We start from the raw sequence: 25,158 nt of genomic DNA, 5'->3' as shown, positions 1-25,158 counted from the left end.
TTCTTAACACCGTTAATACCGTTAAAACCGTGCTTCGCAAGACGAAAAATTCGCAAGACGAAAAAACTCGCAGAACAAATTAATTCCGTCTTGCGAGGCTCCACTGTATTTGGATATGCCTGCTGCAACAGATCAGTTTTCTTTTCTTTTTTAATTCAATCTTTCTTGGTTTATAAACAGCACAGACACACAAAGAAGCAAAAAGCAGCACATAACTCACAAAAGAAAAAAAGAAAAGAAAACAGTACAATGAGAAAACACAAAAATATTTCAGCCATCGACTTTTGACCTCCTTGGTGTGGGTTCTTGGTTTCCTTGTAACTTGCCTCTATTTTTCAATAAACTTAGCCTGCATTATATCTTATTTGTGTTCTTTATACCTTATGCAATTCCGAGAGTTATTCAAAGCATTCTAAAGTTTTAATATGGGGACAATGTTCTTTTAAATATTGCCTATAAATCTTCCATTCCTTTTTAAACTTTTGGGTCGGTCGATCCCTGATCTTTTCCATCACATTCGCTAGTTCCATATATTCAAGCAGTTTAACTTGCCTCTCCTCCTTTGATGGAACATACCGTATTTTTCGCCCTATAGGACGCACTTTTCCCCCAAAAATGAAGGGGAAATGTGTGTGCGTCCTATGGGGCAAATGCAGGCTTTCGCTGAAGCCTGGAGAGTGAGAGGGGTCGGTGCGGCTCTCCAGGCTTCGCGCAGCTCTCCGCAAGCCGTGGGAGCCCGGCGCTGGGCTCCCACGGCTTGTGGAGAGTTGCTTGCATGCCGAAGCCTGGGCGCGCTGAGCTCAGTGCGCCCAGGCATCGAGCTTCCCGCAGCTCTCCTCAAGCGGTGGGAGCCCGGCGCTGGGCTCCCACGGCTTGCGAAGAGCTGCCTGTTCTGGGGGCTGGGGTCGGGGAAATTCCCCCCCCCTTATTTCCCCCCCCCAAAAAACTAGGTGCGCCTTATGGGCCGGTGCGTCCTATGGGGTGAAAAATATGGTATTTTCAACAGATATCTACTGAAGATTCCTCCCTAATGTCAACAGGCAGAAAATTCCAGGCCACACTAAAGGAACTATTCCTTCCAGTGGTTTTAACTTGAATAAAATATGGGGCGAGGGGCAGGTAAGCCCCAACCCACATAATCACATGCACACTACCTGAATGACAATGCCCATCAACTTGGGGGGTGGACCCCCTCAAATATTTTATAGGGTGCATGTGAAGGTACCTCAGCCTCATGAGTTGGCTTCTATGATTTCTTATTAATGCAGAATAAACCCAGTGAAACTTGCATGAAGATGGGTGAGAAATTTGGTTAAGTCTGCCCTTTCATAGGAACCCATCTAATTCACATGTCCTGAAAACAATGCATGAATCAAAAGGAAACTATCGTTCAGAATCCATGCTTCTCAGGATTTTGTAATACAGTTACCGAATTAAGAATGCATATAAAAAATTGTATATTAAAGGAAAATGTGCACAGAAGGACAAACATAAGTGAAAATACACTGTATAAGGGGAAAGTCCTTGATGAGTGTATTATGCAAAATTATATTAAAAGGTGGCAAATATTAGGAGAAATGCTATAACTTCTTTTTGCGAGGACTTTTAAAGAAAACCATAAAGTTGTACTGAAATATGGTCAAGATTTGGAAATACAGTCACAGCTGGGAAATGAGGAGGGACCAAAATTGCCAGACTCTCACAGCACTATTTGCAAATAAACATGTTTAGGGAGATCAAACACTCCTGAGTCTGCTCAAAGATGAGTTTATTGGACAAAGAGTTCACGTTCTCCATATATACAGAAGTGCTGAATTAGGGATGGGAAGGTTACCGCTCCAGCTTCTATTAGCTGTACTTGGAATCATCCCAGATGTTCACATTGTTGCACTTAGGGGTGCTGCCACAGCAGAAGGTAAAGTTCCTATAGTTTGAGTTTTCTTGTAGTCGTCTACATTTGGAAGTGCAGCCCCTGTCCACGAACAGAATTTCATAATCTGTGATGATGAGTTGAGAAAGAATGAGCAAAGAACGAGCTTCAAGGGCCAGTAACGTTCTGCAGGAAATATCTCAAATACTCCCTGACCTGAACACACACCCTCCAAGATTTCTCTGATAAAAATAGGGATGCCCTGTTCAACAACAACAACAACTTTTTTAATTTATACCCTGCACATCTGACTAGCTTGCCAGAGCCATTCTGGGTGGCTTCCAATAGCATAATAAAGCTATTCAGGGCTGCCTGCAGATGTCTTCTAAAGGTTGTATAGTTACTTATCTCCTTGATTCAGGGATCGCATAACTCCACACCCTCCAAGATTTCGCCCATGAAAATAGGGATGTCCTAAGGAAAAGTGGGACATTCCGGGATCAAATCAGAAACAGGGATGGTTTTTGTAAATCCGGGACTATCCCTGGAAAATAGGGACACTTGGAGGGTCTGTGAACATCAAAGGAAATAACAAACGCAATGTAATTTTTATTTTTTTCTAAAAAGAAACCTACATGTGCTTGTGACCTTTTTTAAAAAAACCAAACCATTCCTCTGGGCTAAAGCCCTCCAGGACATTGGACTGGCAGTTCAACCACATCCAGTCCATCTGTCCACCTGCCAGTCTTAGGATTGCAGCCATAGGATTGCATCAATGCTAGCCATACTCAGAGTAAATCTATTGAAAGGAAGGGGCTTTTAAATTTCAGTGAGTTTATTCTTGAGTAGAAGTTAGTTGGCTATAGCCCTAAGTATCCCAAGTATGAATGATGTCGGATTTAGATCAGAGGTCACCCGTGTAGTGCCTGTAGGCTCAAGGGCACCCCTGAGCTGGCCCTCTGGTGCCCACAAAAACCTCAGAGCAACCCCAAACACTGCCCCTTGGGTTACCCCTTTCTCCCAAGAAAATACATAGTTTCCCACCATCCCTTCCCTTTATTACTCACTCCGGCTGACCATCCGGTTGTAGCAGAGCTCGTTCTTTTTGGTGATACAACTGCCTGATTTATTTGCACATTTACCATCTGGCTGTACGTCGGCACAGGTAAGACATATGAGAGGCGTATAACCACGAGGTACTTCTGTGGAGGGGGGGGAAATCATTTGTTGAATGGCTGCAATCTATTGAGTTGGATAAACTTGGTCTAATGCACTAGAAAAAAATTCTTGGGTTACTGTAAACAAAACAAAACAAAACAACCCAACCAAAAACCCTGGGACATTTTGCCAAATTTTAAAAATCCACCCAGACGGAAATGTTAATCCTGAAAAAGAGGACGTGTCTGGGAAAGGAGGACATATGGTAACCGTAACGTGATGATATTCAAGAAACAATCCCAGCTCTGTCGCCTGGGTGTTTACAAAGTCTCCCTGAACTCTTTGGGATTCACTCTGAAATAAGTCCACATGGGATTGCAGCCCTTGTTGCAACTATGCCTCATTTGGACTACTGTATTTTTCAGTGTATAAGACGAGGGTTTTATACTGTAAAATAATGTTTAAAAACTGGGAATGTCTTATACATGGGTAGTGGGTAGGGGTGACGGGTGATTGGTTGCTACTGTGAGCTGCAGGTTGTCATTGGCGATTTTGTGTGTGATTGGTGGCTGTGGCAAGGCTTGCTTTGTATTGGCTGATGGTGCGTTAAGTGTGTGTGTGAATGGTTGCTTCTTCAAAGGGCTGCTGTGGATTGGCTGCAGCTGTGGCAATTGTGCTTGCTATTTCCTGCTGCTGTTTGCGCTTGTTGCAGACGTGAGCGATTGTCAGCGATTTAAACTACAGTGGTACCTTGGGTTACATACGCTTCAGGTTACATATGCTTCAGTCTACAGACTCCACTAACCCAGAAATAGTGCCTTGGGTTAAGAACTTTGCTTCAGGATGAGAACAGAAATTGTGCTCCGGCGGTAGCGGGAGGCTCCATTAGCTAAAGTGGTGCTTCAGGTTAAGAACAGTTTCAGGTTAAGAACAGACCTCCGGAACGAATTAAGTTCTTAACCCAAGGTACCGCTGTACATCATTAGAGACAGGTATTTTTCTACACTGCAGCAGGAGGACCCATTAGCTAAAGTGGTGCTTCAGGTTAAGAACAGCTTCGGGTTAAGAACAGACCTCTGGAATGAATTAAGTACTTACCACTGTATTGGGTTAGTGGTTTACTGCACCCCCCCCAAAAAAAAGCTCAACAACTCTCTCTGGGCCAACCCCCCCCCCCCCCAAAGCTCCACAACTCTGGGTCATTTTCTTAAATTGGAGTCTCCCAAAATAGAAGGCACCTTATACACAGGGGCATGTTATACACAGAAAAGTATGGTAATAATAATAACTTACGACTGCTTGCTAGGTAGACTGCGACTACGTAGCTCAGTGCCAGAGTTTTGTACATCTTCTTTCCCTTTCCTTCAGGGCACACGAGGAAGCTGCAGAGACAAATATCAGAGGAACAGAGAAACCCAAAGCCAGCCAGAGAGGGGGAAATGTAAACTAGATGAGCCCTGCTGGCTGAGCCAAAAAAACCATGATAGTCCAGCGTCTTGTTCTTACAGTGACTGACCAGAGATGCCTATGGGAAGCCCCAAAGGAGGAGCTGAACGTAAAAGCTCTCTCCTGCTGCCTCTGGTAGTAGAAATGGAACACAGCCATCATAGCTCGTTGCCACCCTCTATAAATGTGTAAAACCCGAAGCTGAAAGTCATCCAGGTTGGTGCCCATCAATACAACTTGTGGGAGTGGATTCCATAAGTGTTGTGTGCAGATGATTTTTTATTTTATTTTGGGGGTCTCTCTTGGAACTTCCAATATTTGACTTCATTGGGTGGCCCCAAGTTTGAGTACAGTGGTACCTCGGGTTAAGGACTTAATTCGTTCCACAGGTCCGTTCTTAACCTGAAACTGTTCTTAACCTGAAGCACCACTTTAGCTAATGGGGCCTCCCACTGCCGCTGGGCCCCTGCTGCGCGATTTCTGTTCTCATCCTGAAGCAAAGTTCTTAACCCGAGGTACTATTTCTGGGTTAGTGGAGTCTGTAATCTGAAGTGTATGTAACCCCAGGTACCACTGTATTATGAGAGAGGGATGCAAACTTCTCCCTGATCACTTTCCTCACTTGCATACATCATTATCATGTGCCCCCTTGCTCACATCCCCCCCCCCAAACTAAAAAGACCCAAATCTTGCAACCCTTCCTCTCTCCTTTCAACCCGCCGTCCTTTTCTCCTCCTGGAGTGGAGTTGGGTCTTTTTATGAAGTGGGGCATTTGTTTGTTTCTCGCTCTTCTACTGCCCCAAATTTATTTTAAAGCATAAAATAAACCCTTTGTATTGTCATCTATTTCAGATATTTTAGGGCCGTCTCGTCGTTGCTCTTTTTCAAGAGGGGGGTGCCTGCCCAAACAATGAAAGGCTGAAAGCAAACGAGAAGAAGAATGACACATTTCCTCAGCTGTGACCACATACTCAACCACCCTAACCCCCATCCATTAGAAATGACACTAGCATAATTCAATCCAACACACACACACACACACACACACACAGAGAGAGAGAGAGAGAGAGAGAGAGAGAGAGAGAGAGAGAGAGAGGAAACCAATAGAAAAGGTGCAATGAAACGAAACTGATAATAATAAAATAGCCAAGATAGAGGACCCCACAGAAAGAAAAAAAGGGGGGGGAGAGGGGAGAATGCAGAGGGAGGAATATGCAAAGGAAAGACAAATGGGGAAACGTATGTGTATATATGCATATATGATTTGTTATAAGAAAAACCTGCTCCTTTTTCCCTTATGGTGTATCCAAGAGCCTCTATACAGCCTCTATACAGAGTCCTTATGTAGGTTCTCTATCGGTAGGGGAAGATAACAGAGGCCAACTAGAGAATATTGAGAAGCAAAGCAGCTAGTAAGCCTGTTGCAACAGGGTCCACCACTCGCCCCAGGCAGGCAGGGAGGAGAGAAACCCAGAACTTTGGTGTGCAAGCTCTTATATAGACTTTTGGAATTGCCTCCCCTGTAGCACAAGACCCCCCCCCAAAAAAAACCACACCATACATGCATCACAGAAAGAGGTGGTCCCCAGCAGAAATTTGAGTATGTTGCTTCTCTTCTGTCTGCCAGGATACCTGATAATGCCTTATCTGATTGCTTTTTCTCGGTGGCCTGGCCATTCCTTTGAGATGGTAAATACTTAGTTCCTGAATCTCTTACGCATGCTCAGCTTAACAGATACTTGCCAGACTGTATTTACAGGGAGGTGTAAGCCCCTACAGTCCAAAGACGATTGGAAAGCTTTTCCTATTTCCTTCCTCCTTGCAGAGAAATATTTGAGGTCCATTTGGGAGAGTCAAAACAGTTTCAGGATTGTTCTCCTGTACTATTTCAGACACATGGTTTATATACTTATGTATGGGTTTGCCTTGTACATTTATGAATACAGTTGTACCTCGGGTTACATATGCTTCAGGTTACAGACGCTTCAGGTTTCAGACTCCACTAACCCAGAAATAGTACCTCGGGTTAAGAACTTTGCTTCAGGATGAGAACAGAAATCAAGCAGCAGCGGCGTGGCAGCAGCAGAAGGCCCCATTAGCTAAAGTAGTGCTTCAAGTTAAAAACGGTTTCAGGTTAAGAACAGATCTCCGGAACGAATTAAGTTCTTAACCCGAGGTACCACTATATATATAATGACCTTAGAATTCCTATAACAGTATAGTGCAGAAGTATTCTGAATTAGATGGTTGAAAATAGGTTGTAGAGGGGGGGTGTTATCTCCAACACTTTTATCCCAATAGCACTTCTTTTGAGGTTTGCTAAATGAAATGGGGTAGCAGGGTGACTGATTGTTCTCTTAAGCCCCCTTAACAAATTGCAATTCTCAGAGAGGTCCTAGGACTCAGCTACACTGGCAAAGAAAAAGCACTTTATATGCATTGTTTATGTATTCTACCACGGTGATACCAGATGGCGCTGTGGTGTCCCGTTTTTGCCAACCTCGGTTTCTCATACAAAGTTTACAGTGCGTTTAACTGAAACACTTTTTTGGCGTGTCTAGATCCAGCCCTAATTTCTGATCCGCCTCAGGTGCCAAAATGTGAGGATATGACTGCCCTCACAGGGCTCCAATAACCTCCCCATTTGCATTCCCTGCTTCCTCTAAGGAGCTTGAGGCTACCTACCTGTATATTCCCCCTTCTGTTTCTCAACTACAGTAGTAGTAGAAGTAGAAGAAGAAGAAGAAGAGTTTGGATTTGATATCCCACCTTTCACTCCCTTTAAGGAGTCTCAAAGCGGCTAACATTCTCCTTTCCCTTCCTCCCCCACAACAAACACTCTGTGAGGTGAGTGGGGCTGAGAGACTTCATAGAAGTATGACTGGCCCAAGGTCACCCAGCAGCTGCATGTGGAGGAGCGGAGACGCGAACCCGGTTCCCCAGATTACGAGTCTACCGCTCTTAACCACTACACCACGCTGGCCTCTGGTTACATAAACTTCACATTACGAAAGCGGCAAACCCAGAGGTATAGGACCGGGTTTCGCCATGCTCACATGTGTAGAAGCAGTCCTCAGGTTGCAGGATCCATTCAGTCCTCCAGAACGGATCCCATCCACAACCGGAGGTACCACTGTATTGTTGCCGGATACTCGCTCCAGAAGTTTCGCTCTTCTTCTTCTTCTTCTTATGGCAGAGTTAAGTAAAGCAATAGCTCCACCAGCTGGAAGTTAAAATCCATGCAAGGTATTGTGATGCTTTAAAACGTGCCTCTCCATGTTTTAGGAAGGGGTTCGAGGGAGTGAGTGTGCAGAGTTTGAGACAGTTGTTACAGTGGAGATGAGAAGATTTGGGAGAGTTTGTTGGTGTGTTGGTGGCTGCAGAAGAGATGAGCTATGAAGCTACAGAGGAGAAAGAGGCCTTGTAAATTAATATAAGAACTTTAAACCTGGCCTGGTAATATATGGGCAGCCAATGCAAGCTTCTTAGTTATTTCATCTATCAAAATTTAGATACCACTTATCCCCCAGTGTAGGATACTCACCAGAATTCCCTTTTAACCCATTAAAGCCAAGTGATAGCCTCGCTAGCTGGAGGTTAAAATCCATTAATAGCATTTCAATGTTTTCAGTGCTTTAACAACCAAACAAAATAATGCTGTGCCTACCTGGAAGATGCATCCGGATGGAGTGAAGGAAGGGCGAGGTCAAGACAGTGTGTAGAGCAAAGTGTTACTAAGGAGACTGGAATGTTGGGGAGGATGGAACTTGAAGCTTTGGGTACCCAGCTAGAGAGTCAGTGAGAGGAGCAAAAAGGGATGAGATGTGAAGATGGGGAAGTGGAAGGAGAGAGATTTTTTTTTTCTAATGTCCTCTCAATGGTTCTAAAAATCATTACAACTTCAATGTGATATAGAAAAATAGGGGTGGTTGGCTTTTGCTCCCAACTCCCCAAGGGACTGAGTCCCCTAAGTCCATGATCAGTCAAAGATGATTGGATGGAGGCAGGATGCCATGAAAGCAACAGAGTTCCCTTTCTCCTAGCAAGGAGGCAGGAGAGACCCAGAACCAAGAAGAAAGATCTCTTTGAAGGGTTTGCATTTCAGCGTGGGGAAGGAGGGCACCCCCTCTACAAACAGTCAGAAATTATATCACACATAAGGTGGGGTTACTGTGGCTCAGGAAGGCCAAGGTGTGATATTCCTCAGGATTTAGCAAGTTTTACATTGTTCCAGACACAGTTTACACACAACATTAGCATTTGATAAGACAACCAGGATGCTCATCGGACATCCGTCAACGCAGAGCATCTGGGAAAACAATGACAATTAATACAAAGGAGGTTCATAGATATAGGGAAGGAATCCCTTCAGAAACTCCCCCTGATTGCTATCTGCCTACTTGTTCTAAGGCAAAGGGGGATTAAGGAGGCAGAGGAAATATTTAGAGTCTTTAGGAGAGCCAATATGACTTTTGGATTGCTCTCCTGTACTATTTTAAACATCTGGTTTACAGTGGTGCCTCGCAAGATGAAAATAATTCATTCCGTGAGTCTTTTCGTCTTGCGATGTTTTTCGTCTTGCGAAGCACGGTCCGTCGCAACTGCGCCTCTTCAAGCGGCTTTAAGAAAAAAACGCAAGACGTTTTTGTCTTGCGAAGCAAGCCCATAGGGAAATTCGTCTAGCGAAGCAACGCAAAACCGAAAAACCCTTTCGTCTAGCGAGTTTTTCGTCTTGCGAGGCATTCGTCTTGCAGGGCACCACTGTATATACTTAAGTATGTGTGTTTACCCTGTGCAATTATCAACATTAATTCTATATTTGAGACCTCTGAATTCCTATAACAAATGAAACAGTGCTTATGAAAATCACTTCAAACCTAGCTAGCTTTCTAGCTGGCTAATAACTTTTTAATAACACAAATAAATGAATAATTGCAACACTTTCTGGGATCATTCCTCCAGGAATAAGGGGGCACATCACACTATCCTACCCCTTAAACCTAACCCAGACGGATGCCCCAGAAGGACACTGTGGTCAATGGTACTGAAAGCCGCCAGGTCTAGTGGAACTAATGGAGTTATGCTGTGTCATTTATTCGCTTTCACAAATCATCCACTCAGGTGACCAAGGATATTTCTACCTCAAACCTAGGCCTGAAGCTTGTTCCATATGCTCAGTATCTTCCAATGCCATCTGGATTTGAGAAGCCTCTTGAGTGTGATCTTGTGGATGAACCGGATTCATACCGCACACAACTAACACATAACAATTTAACAAACCACAGCAACATTTTGAAAAACTGCATGTATGTTTTTGATCAGTGGTGGGATGGCACCCAATTAACTTCTAGGGTGTGATTACTAACTTCTAGGGGCAAAACAGTGATGGAGTGCAGCATCTTTACCCTGCCCAGAATCTTACCACCCCTTTATTGTTTGCAATAAACTGAGTATCTCCTCTCTGCAGCTTTGAACATGAACATTATATAGTGCTCAAAATTCCTATCACGTGTTTTTCTGACTTAAAACCCATGCGATTTTTATGACCTCCTGTGCAAAAGGAGAAGCTTGTAAAAACTCAACATTTATGGCATCAGACCAGAACGGTAAATATTATTTGTATCGCTTTCGTGTGGTTTTCTAGTCATTATCCAACTTCAGACTTGACTAGAGGAAAGATGGAGGAGTCTGCATACTGTATATAGGGAATCAAAACAGTTTGACACTCGGCTTGCTGGTCAGCAGGTGGCAGACTTTGGCTTTGGAGTATGTAACTCTGGTTCAAAAATAAATCCTGCAAGCAGCGTTCTTGTGGATTCACTCCCACTATAATAAGCACACAAGAGCCCATACAGTTTCAAGATGAGTGTTGTACCTCATTATGTGTACAGTTGCATATGCAAAGGAATCGTATGCAATAAGAGCCATAGCCTGAAAAGCAGGTCTTTTGGTCACTTTGAATTGCCAGCTCATAAAACTATAGGTGGGGCCATGAAAAATTGGTGAGATTCTAACGCTGCCTAAACCAAAACATTTTGCTTAAAAGATCTCAAGTTCTTCAAACAGAGCATACCATTCTCTACAGGTGGAATGGGGCATTCTGACCTCTGAGCAGTCGAATTCAAGGACAGCTTTTTGGCAGCTCAGGATGTTGTGAAACCACAAAGACAAATGCCTTGGGTTTCTGTGGCCCACCCAGGATAGATGGGAGATCTTTTTAAAAAAGAATGTGATTGCTGGTGAGTCAACTCTGATACCAGAAAGGCTATCTGCCCTCCCTACCCAGGGAAAGGATGTGCCTTGTAGCATGTTCCCATATCTAAACTGCTAGGGAGTTTCGAAATGATGCTTTGTTATTGCTTTCTCATCTCATGTAATTGTGACATTGAAGTTAATTTTTTTTTGTGGGGGGGGGGAGAAGATCATTAGTTAGAGCCTCTGCTTTTTTAAATTTCTTACTGCAACTTGCATAATCCTGAAAGACAGAATTCAGAAACTTAGGCTGCATGATCACTATCCTTTTAAAGCACATTCAAAGCATTTTCTGTCCCTCAAAGAATTCTTGGCACTGTAGCTTGTTAAGGGTTGCTGGGGATTATGGTGACTCCCTGGGCAACTTTGGAAGTTTCTGAAAATACTTCTGATGATAACCCAGAGTGAGCCGTGGGTAGCTGGATGGTGAGGAGACAACAGTGTCCTTTCCAGTGTAATGAATAAACATGTATCTTCCATAATTTTTATTGTTTATAGCCAATGGCCATCACAGTACAGTATGAGCACAAATCACACAGCTACAAAACCAAAGCCATTGCAGCGGACCAAGACTAATCTACAATGTCCAAAATTTAGGAACGTTCCTTATAGTCAGCATCCCTACAGTTTGGCACTTGCACTGTTAAGAAATGTTGCCCTTATCTTTATTGCCAATAGTGCAAATAGTGCCACCCTATAGCTGATCCACTTATCGACATCTGCCAAGGATAAACATGTACCGAACAGTTTCAAAATTATCTTTGATTTTTGTGTTCCTTCGTACTCTAAGATGCTGTGTACCACAGCCCCTCCCACCATACGCCTAGAGTTAAGTTTGTAGCTGCGTTCCAATATTCCAATATTTCTAGCTGCAAACATGAAAAAGATTAGCAGGTCCTTACACAGTAAATTCATGTAGCCATTGGATCAGGTTGTATCACCTGTCCCATCATCGAAAAACCTTTTGTGACTACCATTTTCCAAAAGGATAGTACTGATTTGCATGCCCGCCACATATGGAAATATGAACTTAGCTCTCGACATCCTCTCCAACATTAATAACTTGAATGAGAGTTTAACCTGGGGAAAATATCCTTTCGATCATTTTTGAACTTGGCCTATTTTAAGGCAGGGCGAGCCGTTGTGGTACCATCCAGATGTTGTGGGTTACAATTAGTGGCATAGCATGGGTTGTCAGCACCCGGGGCAAGGCAAGTAATTTGCGCCCCCTAACCCGTGGATTTGCGCCCCCTAACCCTAACCCCCAGATGTTGCGCCCGGTGCGGCCGGCCCCCCCTGCACCCCCCACGCTACGCCACTGGTTACAATGCTCATTGGCCTCACGTCAATACAGGCAACAGCGAAGAAAGATGGGAGTTGTTGTTCAGCAAAATCTGGAGGCAACATCTTTGGCTACCCCTGTGTTAATATCATCAGGAGTTGTCTTCGTATTATTTTACTATGTGCATCAATAATTTCCACATCCTCTTTCCCAAATCAGTCACAATTTTATGTGCTTAGATCATACTCCCCTTCACACACACCCATTTATAAACTGAAGAAAAGCAAAACATAACAGTTTTGAGTCTCTTCTCAGACGAAAGCTGTCTCACAGATTAGCAGTGCAAAATTAAAATATTCAGAGGAGAAGACAGCTGGATTTTTGAGATACTTACAAGCAATCCTAAAATCTTAGATTCCCATCCTCAAAATAGTTTAGCAAACAGAAACAGAAATTAATAGGCATGGCCAACTTAGATCCACTAATTCCAATGGGTCTCATTTGTGTACAAGTTAGTTGGATACAACTCTGTGTTTCTCCACTGGCCAGCAATATCCCTTTCTGCGTGGAGGTATCTCTATTTCAATAACAGAGAAATGTAGCAGGAAGAGGAGATCCCTTAATGAAGGAGGGGGCAAGCTAGCAAGTAGGTAACTCAAAGCTTGGTTTGTGGCATTTATTGTGATAAATGATATGCAGGTGTGTGCTCCTTGCTCCTTCTTATCTTGGTTGGCTCATTTATAATCTGCTTTTTGTCTTCAAATGAAGTCTTATTCAGCCATTACTGCAAACTGGAAAAATTCACATGCGTGTGTCAAGGAGAGGGCAGGAACATTCCTTCCACCCTCTGCAAGTTCAAGGGTGAGTGTCTCCAGTGGGGAGCCTGCATCTATCTTTGTAGGCTCCTTGGCAGGATGGAGAACCCTGATTTTTCAAGGTTCTACATCAAAAGCATCCACAGCTACAGGAGGGTTCTGTGCTGCAAACAGTCACTACTGAATTCATGGATTGCACTAGCAATGGAGGCATAGCTTAAAAACAAACAAGCCCACAACCCTCATACCATGCCGCTCCTCACACTCAGAACTTCCAGTCTGCAGTAACTCCCAAACAGGACTTGAGATGTTTCTTTTGCAATGGATGAATTTGGCAAAATCTGAGGTTGTTTGGGGGAAAGGGGGAACATTCTCAACACCTCCCTCTTTCTCTGTTTTTCCCCACGGAGGCCTGTTACATGCCCTTCCAAAATGCCACGCCCACAATGGAGCCCATTGCAAGGAGGAACTGGAAAGAGAATTTTGAAGTGTGTGTGTGTGTGTGTGTGTGTGTGTGTGTGTGTGTATGTACGTACTGGGAGACCCTGTCCACTTTTGGAGGGCAAGCACGGAGCCCAGCTTCTTGACAGAGAGAAAGCGCACCTGGCAGCCCTCTGCTCCCATAGCAACCAAATTTGTAAGCTTGTTTCTTGTCAAAGAAACATTCAGCTCAGGAGTAAAAGATTGACTTGGGTACTGAAAAGCTGAAGGCTCCAGCCCTTTCTTGTTAACTCCTCTGTAGTGAACAAAATGTAGTGTGAATTTAGTCGTTGTGGCTGCTAGGGCTTGGGGAGAAATCAGGTGCAGTTCACATTTAAAGGCAAACTTATCTAATAGCAGTTTCTGGAACAATGTGCGAACCAAATTACAGCCATCCCACCTTAGGTATGCTCAGGTGGCAGAACATGAGACTCTTAATGTCAGGGTCATGCGTTTGAGCCCGACATTGAGCAAAAGATTCCTGCCTTGCAGGGGGTTGAAGTAGGTGGTCCTTGTGGCCCATTTCAACTCTACAATTCTATAATATCTGCATGTGGCGATCACACAGGGCCCCCGGACGTTTGAGGGTCTATTGACCCTGTGCCACCACTGTGATTGCTTTCTTCGCTGCCACCTACCCATTTCTCATGGGTACACATGGAGTCCAGTCAGTTGTTAACATTAACAAATAATCAAGTTTATTTTATAGGCATGAACAAGCTTATGGTTTCAGTTAATTATTCTTGGCAGTTTCTTAATCTTAGATACTTTACTGAACTATTCGTTCCTAACAACTTCAAACTGATTATCCCAACTAACTATCTGACTCCACCTAACAATTCCTCTCACTCTCTCATAACTCGACCAACCCACAGACTATTCCTCGCTCTTCCTTCTCCAACTCCCAACTCTCAACTGACTTCCACACAACACCCACTCTCACTCTAACTCATCCTATCAGTTTCCATTGGCCAATCACATCACACTCATTTTAACCCTTTCCTTATGCCCCACCTAGGAGGCAAACGCTACACTGCACTTCTCTGAATTTTGCAATGCAATTCTCCAGTTAAATAATGTGTAAGAAAAATGCACATACAAGGGTTACAGCATGCATACAAATACATATTGTCATGGGATAGTGGGGGAACAGGAATCCTCCAGATCCCTGGGTGTCAGATTTCCCCCTCTAGATTCTGATGGATCTTCCCATGCATGGCAGAGATTCGAGCGGGAGTGCTCAGTGAGTTCTGGTCTCCATAGATTGTTCTCCTGAGACAAAGGTGGGGCCTAGCCAGTTCCTGGAAGTGAGTTTACAACCACCCCCAGAGCCATCTGCAATGAGATGGCTCTCCTATGGCAGGCAAGCCCATGAGGAAAGGCTCCGCCAACTTCAGCGGTCCTTAGTCAACAGCGAGACTCTTTCCTTTTGAGCATCTAGGGAAAGGAGAAAGCAAATTCAGGCCCTCTGTTATTTCATCTCAGCCTCTCCCTGGACTTCAGGGGAAATTCCTTCTCCAGACCCAATGCCTGTGCCATGTCTCATCGGTTTGGGGCTATTTACCTTTATTTAGTTTCATTTATCCATCAACAAGGCCCCTGAGAGCCCTGAGTGACTGTCCCAAAGATGGCTTGGATCTAAATCACTTTGATCTAAATTACAGAGGTCAGGAGAGTAACTGAGGGTGAGGGGAGCTGGAGGATAATCAGAATGTCAAGCAGCCTTAGTTCTGTCTCTTTGAAACCAAAGAGAGAGAGTGTGTGTGTTCTCTGACATAATTATCTTTTCTTCTTTCCCCTCTTGTTTCAAGCAAAGCAGGCCTTTCTTCTAGGACTGGGATGGGGAACCTTTGGCGCTTTAGATGTTGGTGGACTCCATCTCCCATCAGCCCCAGCCACCATAGCTCTTGGTCAGTGCTGATGGAAGTTGTGGTACAACTATATCAGGAGGGCCTTAGGTTCCTCATCTCGGTTCTATCATACCCTCCAACATTTATTTGATGAAAATAGGGATGTCCTATTTAACAACAACAACAACTTTATTATTTATACACCACTGTAAGGCTCTGGGGAATTGGCTTCCTCCCCCATGACCATAAATGAGTAGATCAAATGAAAGGGAATTCTTACCAGTTTATTTCCTTGATAAACACAGCGAAGGACAAAAGAAAGCATCTAACCAGAATGGCGGTGCTCCTAATTAAGGTCACTCCCCCCTCCGTCCCTATTAGTCTACGTCACTTCTACGTCTTGTAATCTGAGCTTGTACCCTCTGTGCTTCCTGTTCCTACACTTTCTGAATTCTCCGTGACTTTGGGGAAAGGGGGGTGGATACTATCCAGAGACTGTGAATCTGTTAACTCTCTCTCTTCCGGTGTTTCTTCTGCTAGCTGTTCCCCATCCAGTATTTCCCAGCTTCTGCCTTCTAGGCCCCTCTGTAAACCGCTGTGCAAATCTATACTGTCCTCCTGCTCCTGGGAAGATTCAGGATCAAGATCAGGAGGAGGGGGTGGCTCCCACTGTTCTTCCTCAGTGCAGCCCTCCTCAGCACGATCCCTCACATCCACCCATGAAACATTTTTTAAAATCCCTATACAGGGCTGCCTTCAGAGGTCTTCTCAAGGTTCGATAGTTACTTATCTCCTTGGCTCAGGGCTGGCATAACTCCATGCCCTCCAGCATTTCTCCAGTGAAAATAGGGGCATCCTAAGAAAAAGCAGGACATTCTGGGATCAAATGAGAAACCAGGACAGCTTCTGTAAATCCAGGAGTGTCCGTGGAAAATAGGAGCACTTGGAGGGTCTGTTCTATACATAGCTGTCAACGTTTTCCTTTTTTTAAGGGAAATTCCCTTATTCCAAATAGGATTCCCCGCAAGAAAAGGGAAAAGTTGACAGCTATGGTTCTGTCAGCTTTTGCTGTGGCCCAAGGGGGTTAAACAAAACCATGATCCCACTAGGGCCCCAATTGTGCTATACATTTCAAGTGGTGTCATACCATTTTAAACATTCATGGTTTCCTCCAATGAATCCTGAGAACTGTTTTTAAATGTACCGGGAGTTGTTAAAAAAGGTAAAGGGACCCCTGACCATTAGGTCCAGTCGTGACCGACTCTGGGGTTGCAGCGCCCATCTCGCTTTATTGGCCGAGGGAGCCGGCATACAGCTTCCGTGTCATGTGGCCAGCATGACTAAGCCGCCTCTGGCGAACCAGAGCAGCACACGGAAACACTGTTTACCTTCCCACTGGAGCGGTACCTATTTATCTACTGGCACTTTGACATGCTTTCGAACTGCTAGGTTGGCAGGAGCAGGGACCGAGCAACAGGAGCTCACCTCGCCGCAGGGATTCGAACCGCCAACCTTCTGATTGGCAAGTCCTAGGCTCTGTGGTTTAACCCACAGCGCCACCCGCGTCCCTCCGGGAGTTGTTAGGAGGCCCCTATTCCTCCACGGAGCCACCATTTCCAGAGTGGTTTTACAGTTAAATGCTGTTACCAAGGAACCTTTCTACCTTGGTAAAGGGGAAATGGATCCACGTCACCCTAAGATATCACAGTGGGAAGGAGTGAAATAAGACCTACAGTGCTATCAGAACAGAACTTTGGGGCAGACATCCAGGACCCCACTCAGCAGAATGAACAGAAAGACCCACAAATGCAGCAGCAGGGCTGGCTTGCCACATTTTGAGGTAAGTGCAATAATACACACTACCATTTAAAAAGCAGCCCAACTCCCTGGTAAGTCTATCAAGTCCGGAGTCTAAAATTGTCTAATGTGTACTGCTTGGTGTCAGGTCAGTTTGGGGGGAAGCAATGAGGTCTTCATTTCCTGTTAAGCCATTAGCTCAATGGATGGCCTTCAGCAAGGAACCCTCAACATCAAGCCACCACCATCTGTGTTCAAGGATAATAATAACAGTTTACAGTACAGGGTGGTTGTAGAGCTTATTGTTCTAAATATTAAGCAGTACTCTGTTATGTGGTGTTTTGCAAGAAGTGCTTAACGGTTCTGGCAAAATCCAGAAAACCTCTCTCTCTCTCTCTCTCTCTCTCTCTCTCTCTCTCTCTGTGTGTGTGTGTGTGTGTGTGTGTGTTTGGGGGGCATGGAAAAGGACTTGGATCTCTGGCTAGCACCCCAATGCTATGCTCATTTTGTCAGAACAAACCATACCTGTCAACCATCCCACTTTGAGCGACACATTTGGGGGGGCCCTGTTGTTGCACGAGTTGCATGACTAACACGGGACCACGAACATGAAATACGCATGTCCTTATTTTCCTCTGCAGCATGTTGGACAGTATGACCTACTCCTTTTGTTGATCTCAACACACTATGCATCTAAGTGAAGGGTCTCAGGATCACTCACGGGCTCATGCTTCCCTTCTGTTGTCGATCAGTTCTGGCTTTAGGCATCAAGGGATCCTTTATCATATAAAATTTATACAAAGTGAGTGTCGTGCATTCTTTCTGGAGTTAATAGAATAATAGGAGAAGGGGCATGGGGAAGGAAATTGGGGGCTATAATGAGAGGACAGTGCTTTGTGATGAATTCTGAAAAAAGAACCTTGAGGGATCAGTGCCAGAAAATATGATTCATAGCCTGGAGAACAGACTTGTTTGACAGGAGAAAAATTAGGTATTGCTGCATATAACTCGTTCCAAATTGGAACAGGGTGGAATCAAAACCACATTTCATCAGAGTTCAGACACAGACCGGTACAAAAGAATGCTCACGTAGCCAAACCATTAAAGCCCCTTCAGAAAGGCTGGAACCAACCAAGATATTACATACCGTATTTTTCGCTCTATAAGACGCACCAGACCACAAGACGCACCTAGTTTTTGGAGGAGGAAAACAAGGAAAAAAATATTCTGAATCCCAGAAGCCAGAACAGCAAGAGGGATCGCTGTGCAGTGAAAGCAGCATTCCCTCTTGCTGTTCTGGCTTCTGGGATAGCTGCGCAGCCTGCATTCGCTCCATAAGACGCACACACATTTCCCCTTACTTTTTAGGAGGGAAAAAGTGAGTCTTATAGAGCAAAAAATACGGTATATATATATATATATATATATATATATATATATATATATATATCCGAAAGGTTCATCCCTTTCACCCAAAAGGGGGTGCAACCTGACATTAATAGGATCACTGAGCTGTGGTGTACTGGTAAATTTTGAAGTGTAGGATTCCCAATAGCCATGCAAAGTATACACCCTTGTGCAAATTAATTGAAACAAACAATGTAGTTTATTGTACAAAACTCACATATACATGTACAAAACTCACATATACATACATTAATCAACATCATGACAATCCTATGCATAGTTTCTCAGGAGAAAGTGTGACTGAACCTGTGGTGTATGCTTCTTATATATATATATATAAATATAAATATTTTTATTTGTTTTCAATAACAATAATCCAATGTACACATCATTGTCTCAATAACGAATTATAATATCAATTCCAATATCAATCAATCAAATATCCAATTCTGACTGCATAGATTCAATACACACTGAAGTTTAACAAAAGACCTTCAGCCAGCTGAAATTCAACCTTTAGCTTCAAATTGGAAATGCAAACGATCTTGCAAACAAATCTAAGCTGCGAGCATGAAGTAGGAATGCCATCAAAGAAAATGAAAAAAAGTATCCTGTCTCTGTTTGATTCCATTCCCCCTTCTCTGACTTTCTGTATGCTTATCTGCCGCAAACAAACTTGAAAGCCTCATTCTCACCTCACCCGATTACCAGAGCAAACAAGGCCTTTCAATTGCCCTGAGGTTCTAGCAGATTAAGTCATTGCTTCTGCTCTGAAAGGTCCTGGAGCTGCTCTGCCCTGCGTTCTCACTCTCTCCAGCACACCACAGTCTCTGAGAGAAGCAAACACTCTTAAAAGCAACCGAACAAAGGATGTAGGAGTTAAACTGGAGGATTCCATGCTATGTCACCAGGAAAAGACTCCAGACTCCTGCAATGAGGAGAGAAAGAACAACACAGCCTGTATCCATTTGGGTGGATTTCAAGCATAGGCTGTTAACCTCATTGTTGTGGGCTATTCCTCATCTCCGATTGATTTGGAAAGTATTTAATTTGGAAAGCATTTGAGACCTGGCTGTTGTTGCCTTTCTTCTTTCTCTTTTTTTCACTGATAGCAGGAACCATTGAGAGCAGTAAATGGAAAACATCGTTTTGTGTCTCTAAAGGGAAGCACAATAGGTTCTCGGAAATACAAGCTGACTCCCAAATAGGGAAATTGATTCACACACTCATTTAAAACAACCTTTTAAAAAATTAAATCATTTGTTCTCTGCTTGCCAAGGCCCAGATGTGGGATGACGAGGCCTTCAACGAAGTTGCGAAGCGAGACCGAGGAGGTGGGTTCAGTTTTTCTCACGTTTGTTCGAAGGCTTCCATAACTGCATCCTCACCACACACCTCAGCTGTATAATTCATTCTCAGACCAACATTGTTGTCAAAGGGCTAAATTCACTTTGGGGATAAAAGTGGGTTGCTCAAGTGATTTCATTAAGGTTACACTTCTGAAATATACTCAGAGTCGAGTGTGGATTTCATGCTCTTTATTCAGCTCATAGCCATGAGGAATGAATGTTCCCCCAAAATATCTGCTTTATATACATTATTTACACAATTGGCCGCACGTGATTGGCTAATTCCTGGATTCTTCTGTAGGCCAATCAGGTTGCGGATTCACTTCCACCTGGAGCTGGATTGGGTGGCTCCTGCGGACCAAACATACTGCTGCATTGTTCTAGGACCAATCAGACTGCTGCATTTGGATTCTATTCAACTCAGTACATAACAACTTCTGTGTCCATTTTCCTTGCCAAAATAAAAATAGAAATAGAAAAGTGGAACAAAAGCCCCCAAGGGGAGAAGAAGCAATCAGACCAGAGGAACTCCCATCAACCAAAGCAGAGAGGTTTTTTTTTTTTTTAAAAAAAAACAAAAACCTGAGAGCAAAACTAGGTGTGATGTAGAGAAATGTGAAAGCACGTTGTTTCCCCCAAAGAATTCTGGGAGCTGTAGTTTCTATTCCCTTTACAGAGCTGCAATTCCAACCAGCTGTTAGCAGGCTGAGCCTAGGCTCATTGTAGTAGAATGGCGAGGGAGAGATGGACTGAGGGGCAATGATTCTCCTCTGATGGAGAGGGCAGGGAAAAAGGAAGTGGTGTGCACACAAACATGCTTGTATGAGGTAGAGATAGAAGTCAAAAGATCTTCATCCATCTAACTGCTTTTCATCCAATTGCTGTTTGTGTGCCCTTCGCAGTATGTCTGCATAGGGCACTTCTGGATACACGGTGTGTGGAATTTCACATAATTAAATTATGTAATTAATTGCATTATTCTATGCTGTTAATTTATGGGACGCAGGTGGCACTGTGGTCTAAACCACTGAGCCTCTTGGGCTTGCCGATCAGAAGGCCGGCGGTTCAAATCCCAGCGACAGGGTGAGCTCCCATTGCTCAGTCTCTGCTCCTGCCAACCTAGCAGTTCAAAAGCATGCTAAAAGTGCAAGTAGATAAATAGGTAGTGCTCTGGTGGGAAGGTAAACAGTGTTTCCCGGTGCTGCACTGATTTTGCTGCTCCGTTGCGCCAGAAGTGGCTTAGTCATGCTGGCCACATGACCTGGAAAAACTGTTTGCAGAAAAACGCTGGCTCACTTGGCCTGTAAAGCGAGATGAGAGCCGCAACCCCAGAGTCGTTTGCAACTGGACTTAACTGTCAGGGATCCTTTACCTTACCTTTTTATGCTGTTCACTGGTAAACAAAGGAAACATAGCACATAAGCAGGAACAGACATCAAATAAGTATCATTTGCAGACTGAGAACAACAACTGCAGCAAACCCCAGTTGTACCCACTGGACTGATTCCATTGCAGACATGGGATGAATAAGAGAACACCAGCAATTTCTGCTCTCAGGTCTGTTTCTGTCAGGATTCTCACATCTACGTGTGCATCTTGCCTGTGCATTTTGTTCATGCTGGGTGGAAAAAACAACATGTACTGTAGATCCCTCTCTGTGTCATCACTGATTCTGTATCCTGACTCATCATTCCATAAAGCTCTTGGGTCCACCATTAGCTTAAGTTCAACAACCTATTACATTCACAATGGGGGCATGAACTGGTTCTGTGCAAGTGTAGATAACCCCCCTGGTTTCACATTCTGATGCCATTAGCCACACCTGGCCCCGGCTGTTTAAAGTTATGCTTGGCCTGCTAATTATGAGTTAAAAGCTTTGGCTCCCTCTAGCATTGAGGCATCGAGGGAATGCACACCTGCCAGGGTCTGAAAAAGTCTAGGTTTTTGCTCCCTTCCTTGACCTCGTAGTTCCTGCCTCCTGGAAGCAAGGCAAAGAAAGCCAGATCAGGTATTCTAATATTTGGATTCATAACATTCCTAAAGTTATGCTAAAAGTGAAAACCATAAAAATACTTTGTGTTGCCATGTTTTACGGTTAAGAAAATAGACTGAAGCTGTTTTATTCTGCTCTGCCTACAAGTTCTGAGTTACATGATCATTTATTCCATCCTCATCAAATGGATCACATTTTCATTAGTCTACCATGCAGTGCAGGGACGCAGGTGGCGCTGTGGGTTAAACCACAGAGCCTAGGGCTTGCCGATCAGATGGTCGGCAGTTCGAATACCCGTGATGGGGTGAGCTCCCATTGCTCGGTCCCTGCTCCTGCCAACCTAGCAGTTCTAAAGCACATCAAAGTGCAAGTAGATAAATAGGTACTGCTTTGGCGGGAAGGTAAACGGCGTTTCCTTGTGCTGCTCTGGTTCGCCAGAAGTGGCTTAGTCATGCTGGCCACATGACCTGATAGCTGTCTGTGGACAAACGCCGGCTCCCTCGGCCAGTTAAGCGAGATGAGCGCCGCAACCCCAGAGTCATCTGCAACTGAACCTAACAGTCAGGGGTCCTTTACCTTTACCATGCAGTGCAGCCAAATCCTTCTCCTACTGACAACCTGGTCACTTTTTGAGATGATTGAGACTGGAGACACAAACACTCCTAAGCACCGTCTCCCTCTAGAGAAAGCTTGTTCAAACTTATTTTTTTTTGGGGGGGGGGTCCTGCCAAGCTTCCAGGAAGCAATGGAATAGATGGGACAATGGCTAGGATGCAGGTGGAGGAAAACCTGAAGCAAATCCATCTAGTAAGGTCAGACAAAACTCACCTTAAAGCTGTGGTGGAAAACCTGTTGCCCCATCTGGAGGATTGCAGATTTCCTATCCCTGGTGAAGGTATTAAACAACATGAGTGGGTTCTGTGTCATATATTCCTGAGAGAACCTAGGACTACCATTGAATTTTTCCAAAAGAAAGATCTGGGGTTAACCTGGACTGACGTCTAAGGAATTCCGAGGGAAGAAGAAATAACTTCAGTAACCCCACCCCAAACCACTGAAAGCCTCCTCCCAAATTTTGAAGCCTGAAGAAGAAGCTGCAAAAGCTGGAAGTGTGGGCAGGCAGTGAAAGACAGGAATGTCGACCCAGCACCGTCTGCTTAGGAGAAACCTCTGGAAGAAACCTCAAGGAAAGCAAAAAGACTTCCAGTAGGGCCAGTGGCATTTCTCAAGGGGTGGCTGGGTCTGCACATCATGGGGCTCTGTACTTACCAACTGCACAGGAGGCAGGAATTCAACAGGGGCAGCTTTTCCCAAAGTTTCATCTTCATGATGAGGAAAATTGCATGAGCTGACTTTTGGACTTTCTGCGCACCAGTTAAAGGCACAGAACTTCTCTCCAGACCTCAAGATGTCAACATCCAGACTAATTTTTCTATTTTCCCCAGTTACCCCTCTGCCACCTGCATTCTGATGTTCTGAAGGATGCTAAAGCTTGTGCGCATTTTGTCCTAATGAAGATGTTGCCCGACTTCAGCTTTTGAAGGGGTTTCCTGTATGGACTAACATGGCTGCCTGTTTTTCCCCCTTCTACTGTCCAGATAAAAAGAAAGTGCCAATTCTGTATGTGCAGAACCTGGCGTGTCAGGCAGTGGGGGCTAAGGGGTCTTCAGCCCCCCAAAAAAATTCAAGGGGGGGTTGTGACCCTGCTCTGCCTCCTTCTCCTTACCCAATGCTCTTTGGAGAGAAGGAGGCCAAGCTCTGCACTTCCCATTCCCCACCAGCATAACACCAGCATTGCAGTGGCGGGACACATGTGTGTCCTGGCCAGGCACGTAAGAACTGATGTCCTAGGCAGGGGCGGGACATGTCACTTGATGTGTCACATGATGTGCCCCTCCATGTGGGTGGCAAGTTGGTGCCCCAGTGCAGATCTTGGATGCATCCTTCAGACACAATGTGGGGGTGGGAATGGAAAACACGCTGTGGTTTCTGGACCTGTTAAAACTGTTTAACACGTTTAGCCCAAAACAAGTTACTTGGTTCATGCACAGCCTACAGATTTTGCTTTTTTAATGTCTGTAACCCATAAATGTGGTTTCTGGAGGGAGGAAAAAGAAAGGAAACACCAGACATATATTCCCTCAAAGGTTGAAACAAGGAACTGTCCCTTCTGAGCAGCAGCTGAGTGCCCAAATCCACATATCTACACAGTTTTGTTTTTAAATGCAACCCTCTAGGTTAGCCAGAGAGAAAAGGCCCAGTCTGTCCCATGTTTCCTTTTGCAGAAAAGTCTGCTCCATCTGGCAATTATGTCATGTGCAAAACATACCCCATGACCAGGACTAATGAGGCAAAAGGTGGTTGGGTGGGGGGAGAAGAGACCCAAAACATAAGACTCGTGTATTTAAGAGGGGGGGAGTGAGGTAGCCTTCCCTCTGGCTAGAAATTGGCCTGGCTGAATTTCCTTATCCCAGTGTAAGCACCAGGGCCCCTGCTGAACAGACGCCAAGTCAGAACAGCTCTTGGAATCTGGTCTTTTTCTTGTCTACGGTTACGGAATTTTCCAGAAGGTTTTCTCCCAGTTCTGTTAAAAATGACTCTGTGGCTGTGTACACACTGTACATTCAAAGGGTGCCCCCCCTTCAAAAAGGGGGGGGGGACAGAATCCTGGGAACTGTAGTTTACCCCTCACAAAGGTACAGTTTTCAGGAAACTTGAGGTGGGGAAAACACAACTTAAATGGGCTTCAAATGTATGGTGTGTGCGCAGCACAGAGGTCAAATTATCTGAAAGGAAAACAACTACCATATTTTTCGCTCTATAAGACACACTTTTTCTCTCCTAAAAAGTAAGGGGAAATGTGTGTGTGTCTTATGGAGCAAATGCAGACTGCGCAGCTATCGCTGAAGCCAGAACAGCAAGAGGGATCGCTGCACAGTGATCCCTCTTGCTGTTCTGGCTTCAGGGATAGCCGTGCAAAACCTCTTCAGGGCAGTGGAAGCGTTCCTCCCGCTGCCCTGAATAGGTTTTGCATTGCTTTCACTGAAGCCAGAACAGCAAGAGGGATCACTGCGCAGCAATCCTTCTTGCTGTTCTGGCTTCTGGGATTCAGAATATTTTTTTTTCTTGTTTTCCTCCTCCAAAAACTAGGTGCGTATTATGGTCGGGTGCATCTTATACAGCGAAAAATACAGTATACTCATGCAAAGAAGACACTGCTCTTGAAAGGAAGGAGTATTTGGTCCATGTTACAATGAACAAGGTCCCTTGTGGGTAGAGTGGTTTGGTTTGTAAGAGCATGAGATACTTAATCTCAGGGTCGTGGGTTCGAGCCCCACATAATAATAATAATAATAATAATAATAATAATAATAATAATAATAATAATAATTTATTATTCATACCCCACTCATCTGGCCAGGCCTCCCCAGCCACTCTGGGTGGCTTCCAACAAAATAT

The 25,158-nt window shown here is 44.4% G+C and overlaps 1 protein-coding gene across 1 annotated transcript; it reads right to left on the bottom strand.

Annotated features, from left to right (window-relative positions):
* Window positions 1-1,751: 1,751 nt before the first annotated feature.
* Window positions 1,752-23,496, bottom strand: LOC308574221 (uncharacterized protein). The gene is made up of 7 exons (XM_081171852.1): window positions 23,426-23,496; window positions 22,528-22,585; window positions 21,203-21,324; window positions 8,142-8,261; window positions 4,322-4,410; window positions 2,938-3,072; window positions 1,752-1,997 (listed from the first exon to the last, which is right to left on the bottom strand). The coding sequence occupies exons 2-7, from the start codon at window positions 22,558-22,560 to the stop codon at window positions 1,849-1,851; spliced, it is 648 nt and encodes a 215-aa protein (XP_081027978.1). The 5' UTR covers window positions 22,561-22,585; window positions 23,426-23,496; the 3' UTR covers window positions 1,752-1,848.
* Between the last annotated feature and the right edge of the window lie 1,662 nt (window positions 23,497-25,158).

Source organism: Podarcis bocagei (assembly GCF_964188305.1).
Source record: "Podarcis bocagei genome assembly, chromosome: 15".
Classification (NCBI taxonomy): domain Eukaryota; kingdom Metazoa; phylum Chordata; class Lepidosauria; order Squamata; family Lacertidae; genus Podarcis; species Podarcis bocagei.
The sequence above is the reverse complement of the archived record's forward strand: the minus strand, read 5'-3'. Positions and strand labels throughout refer to the sequence as shown.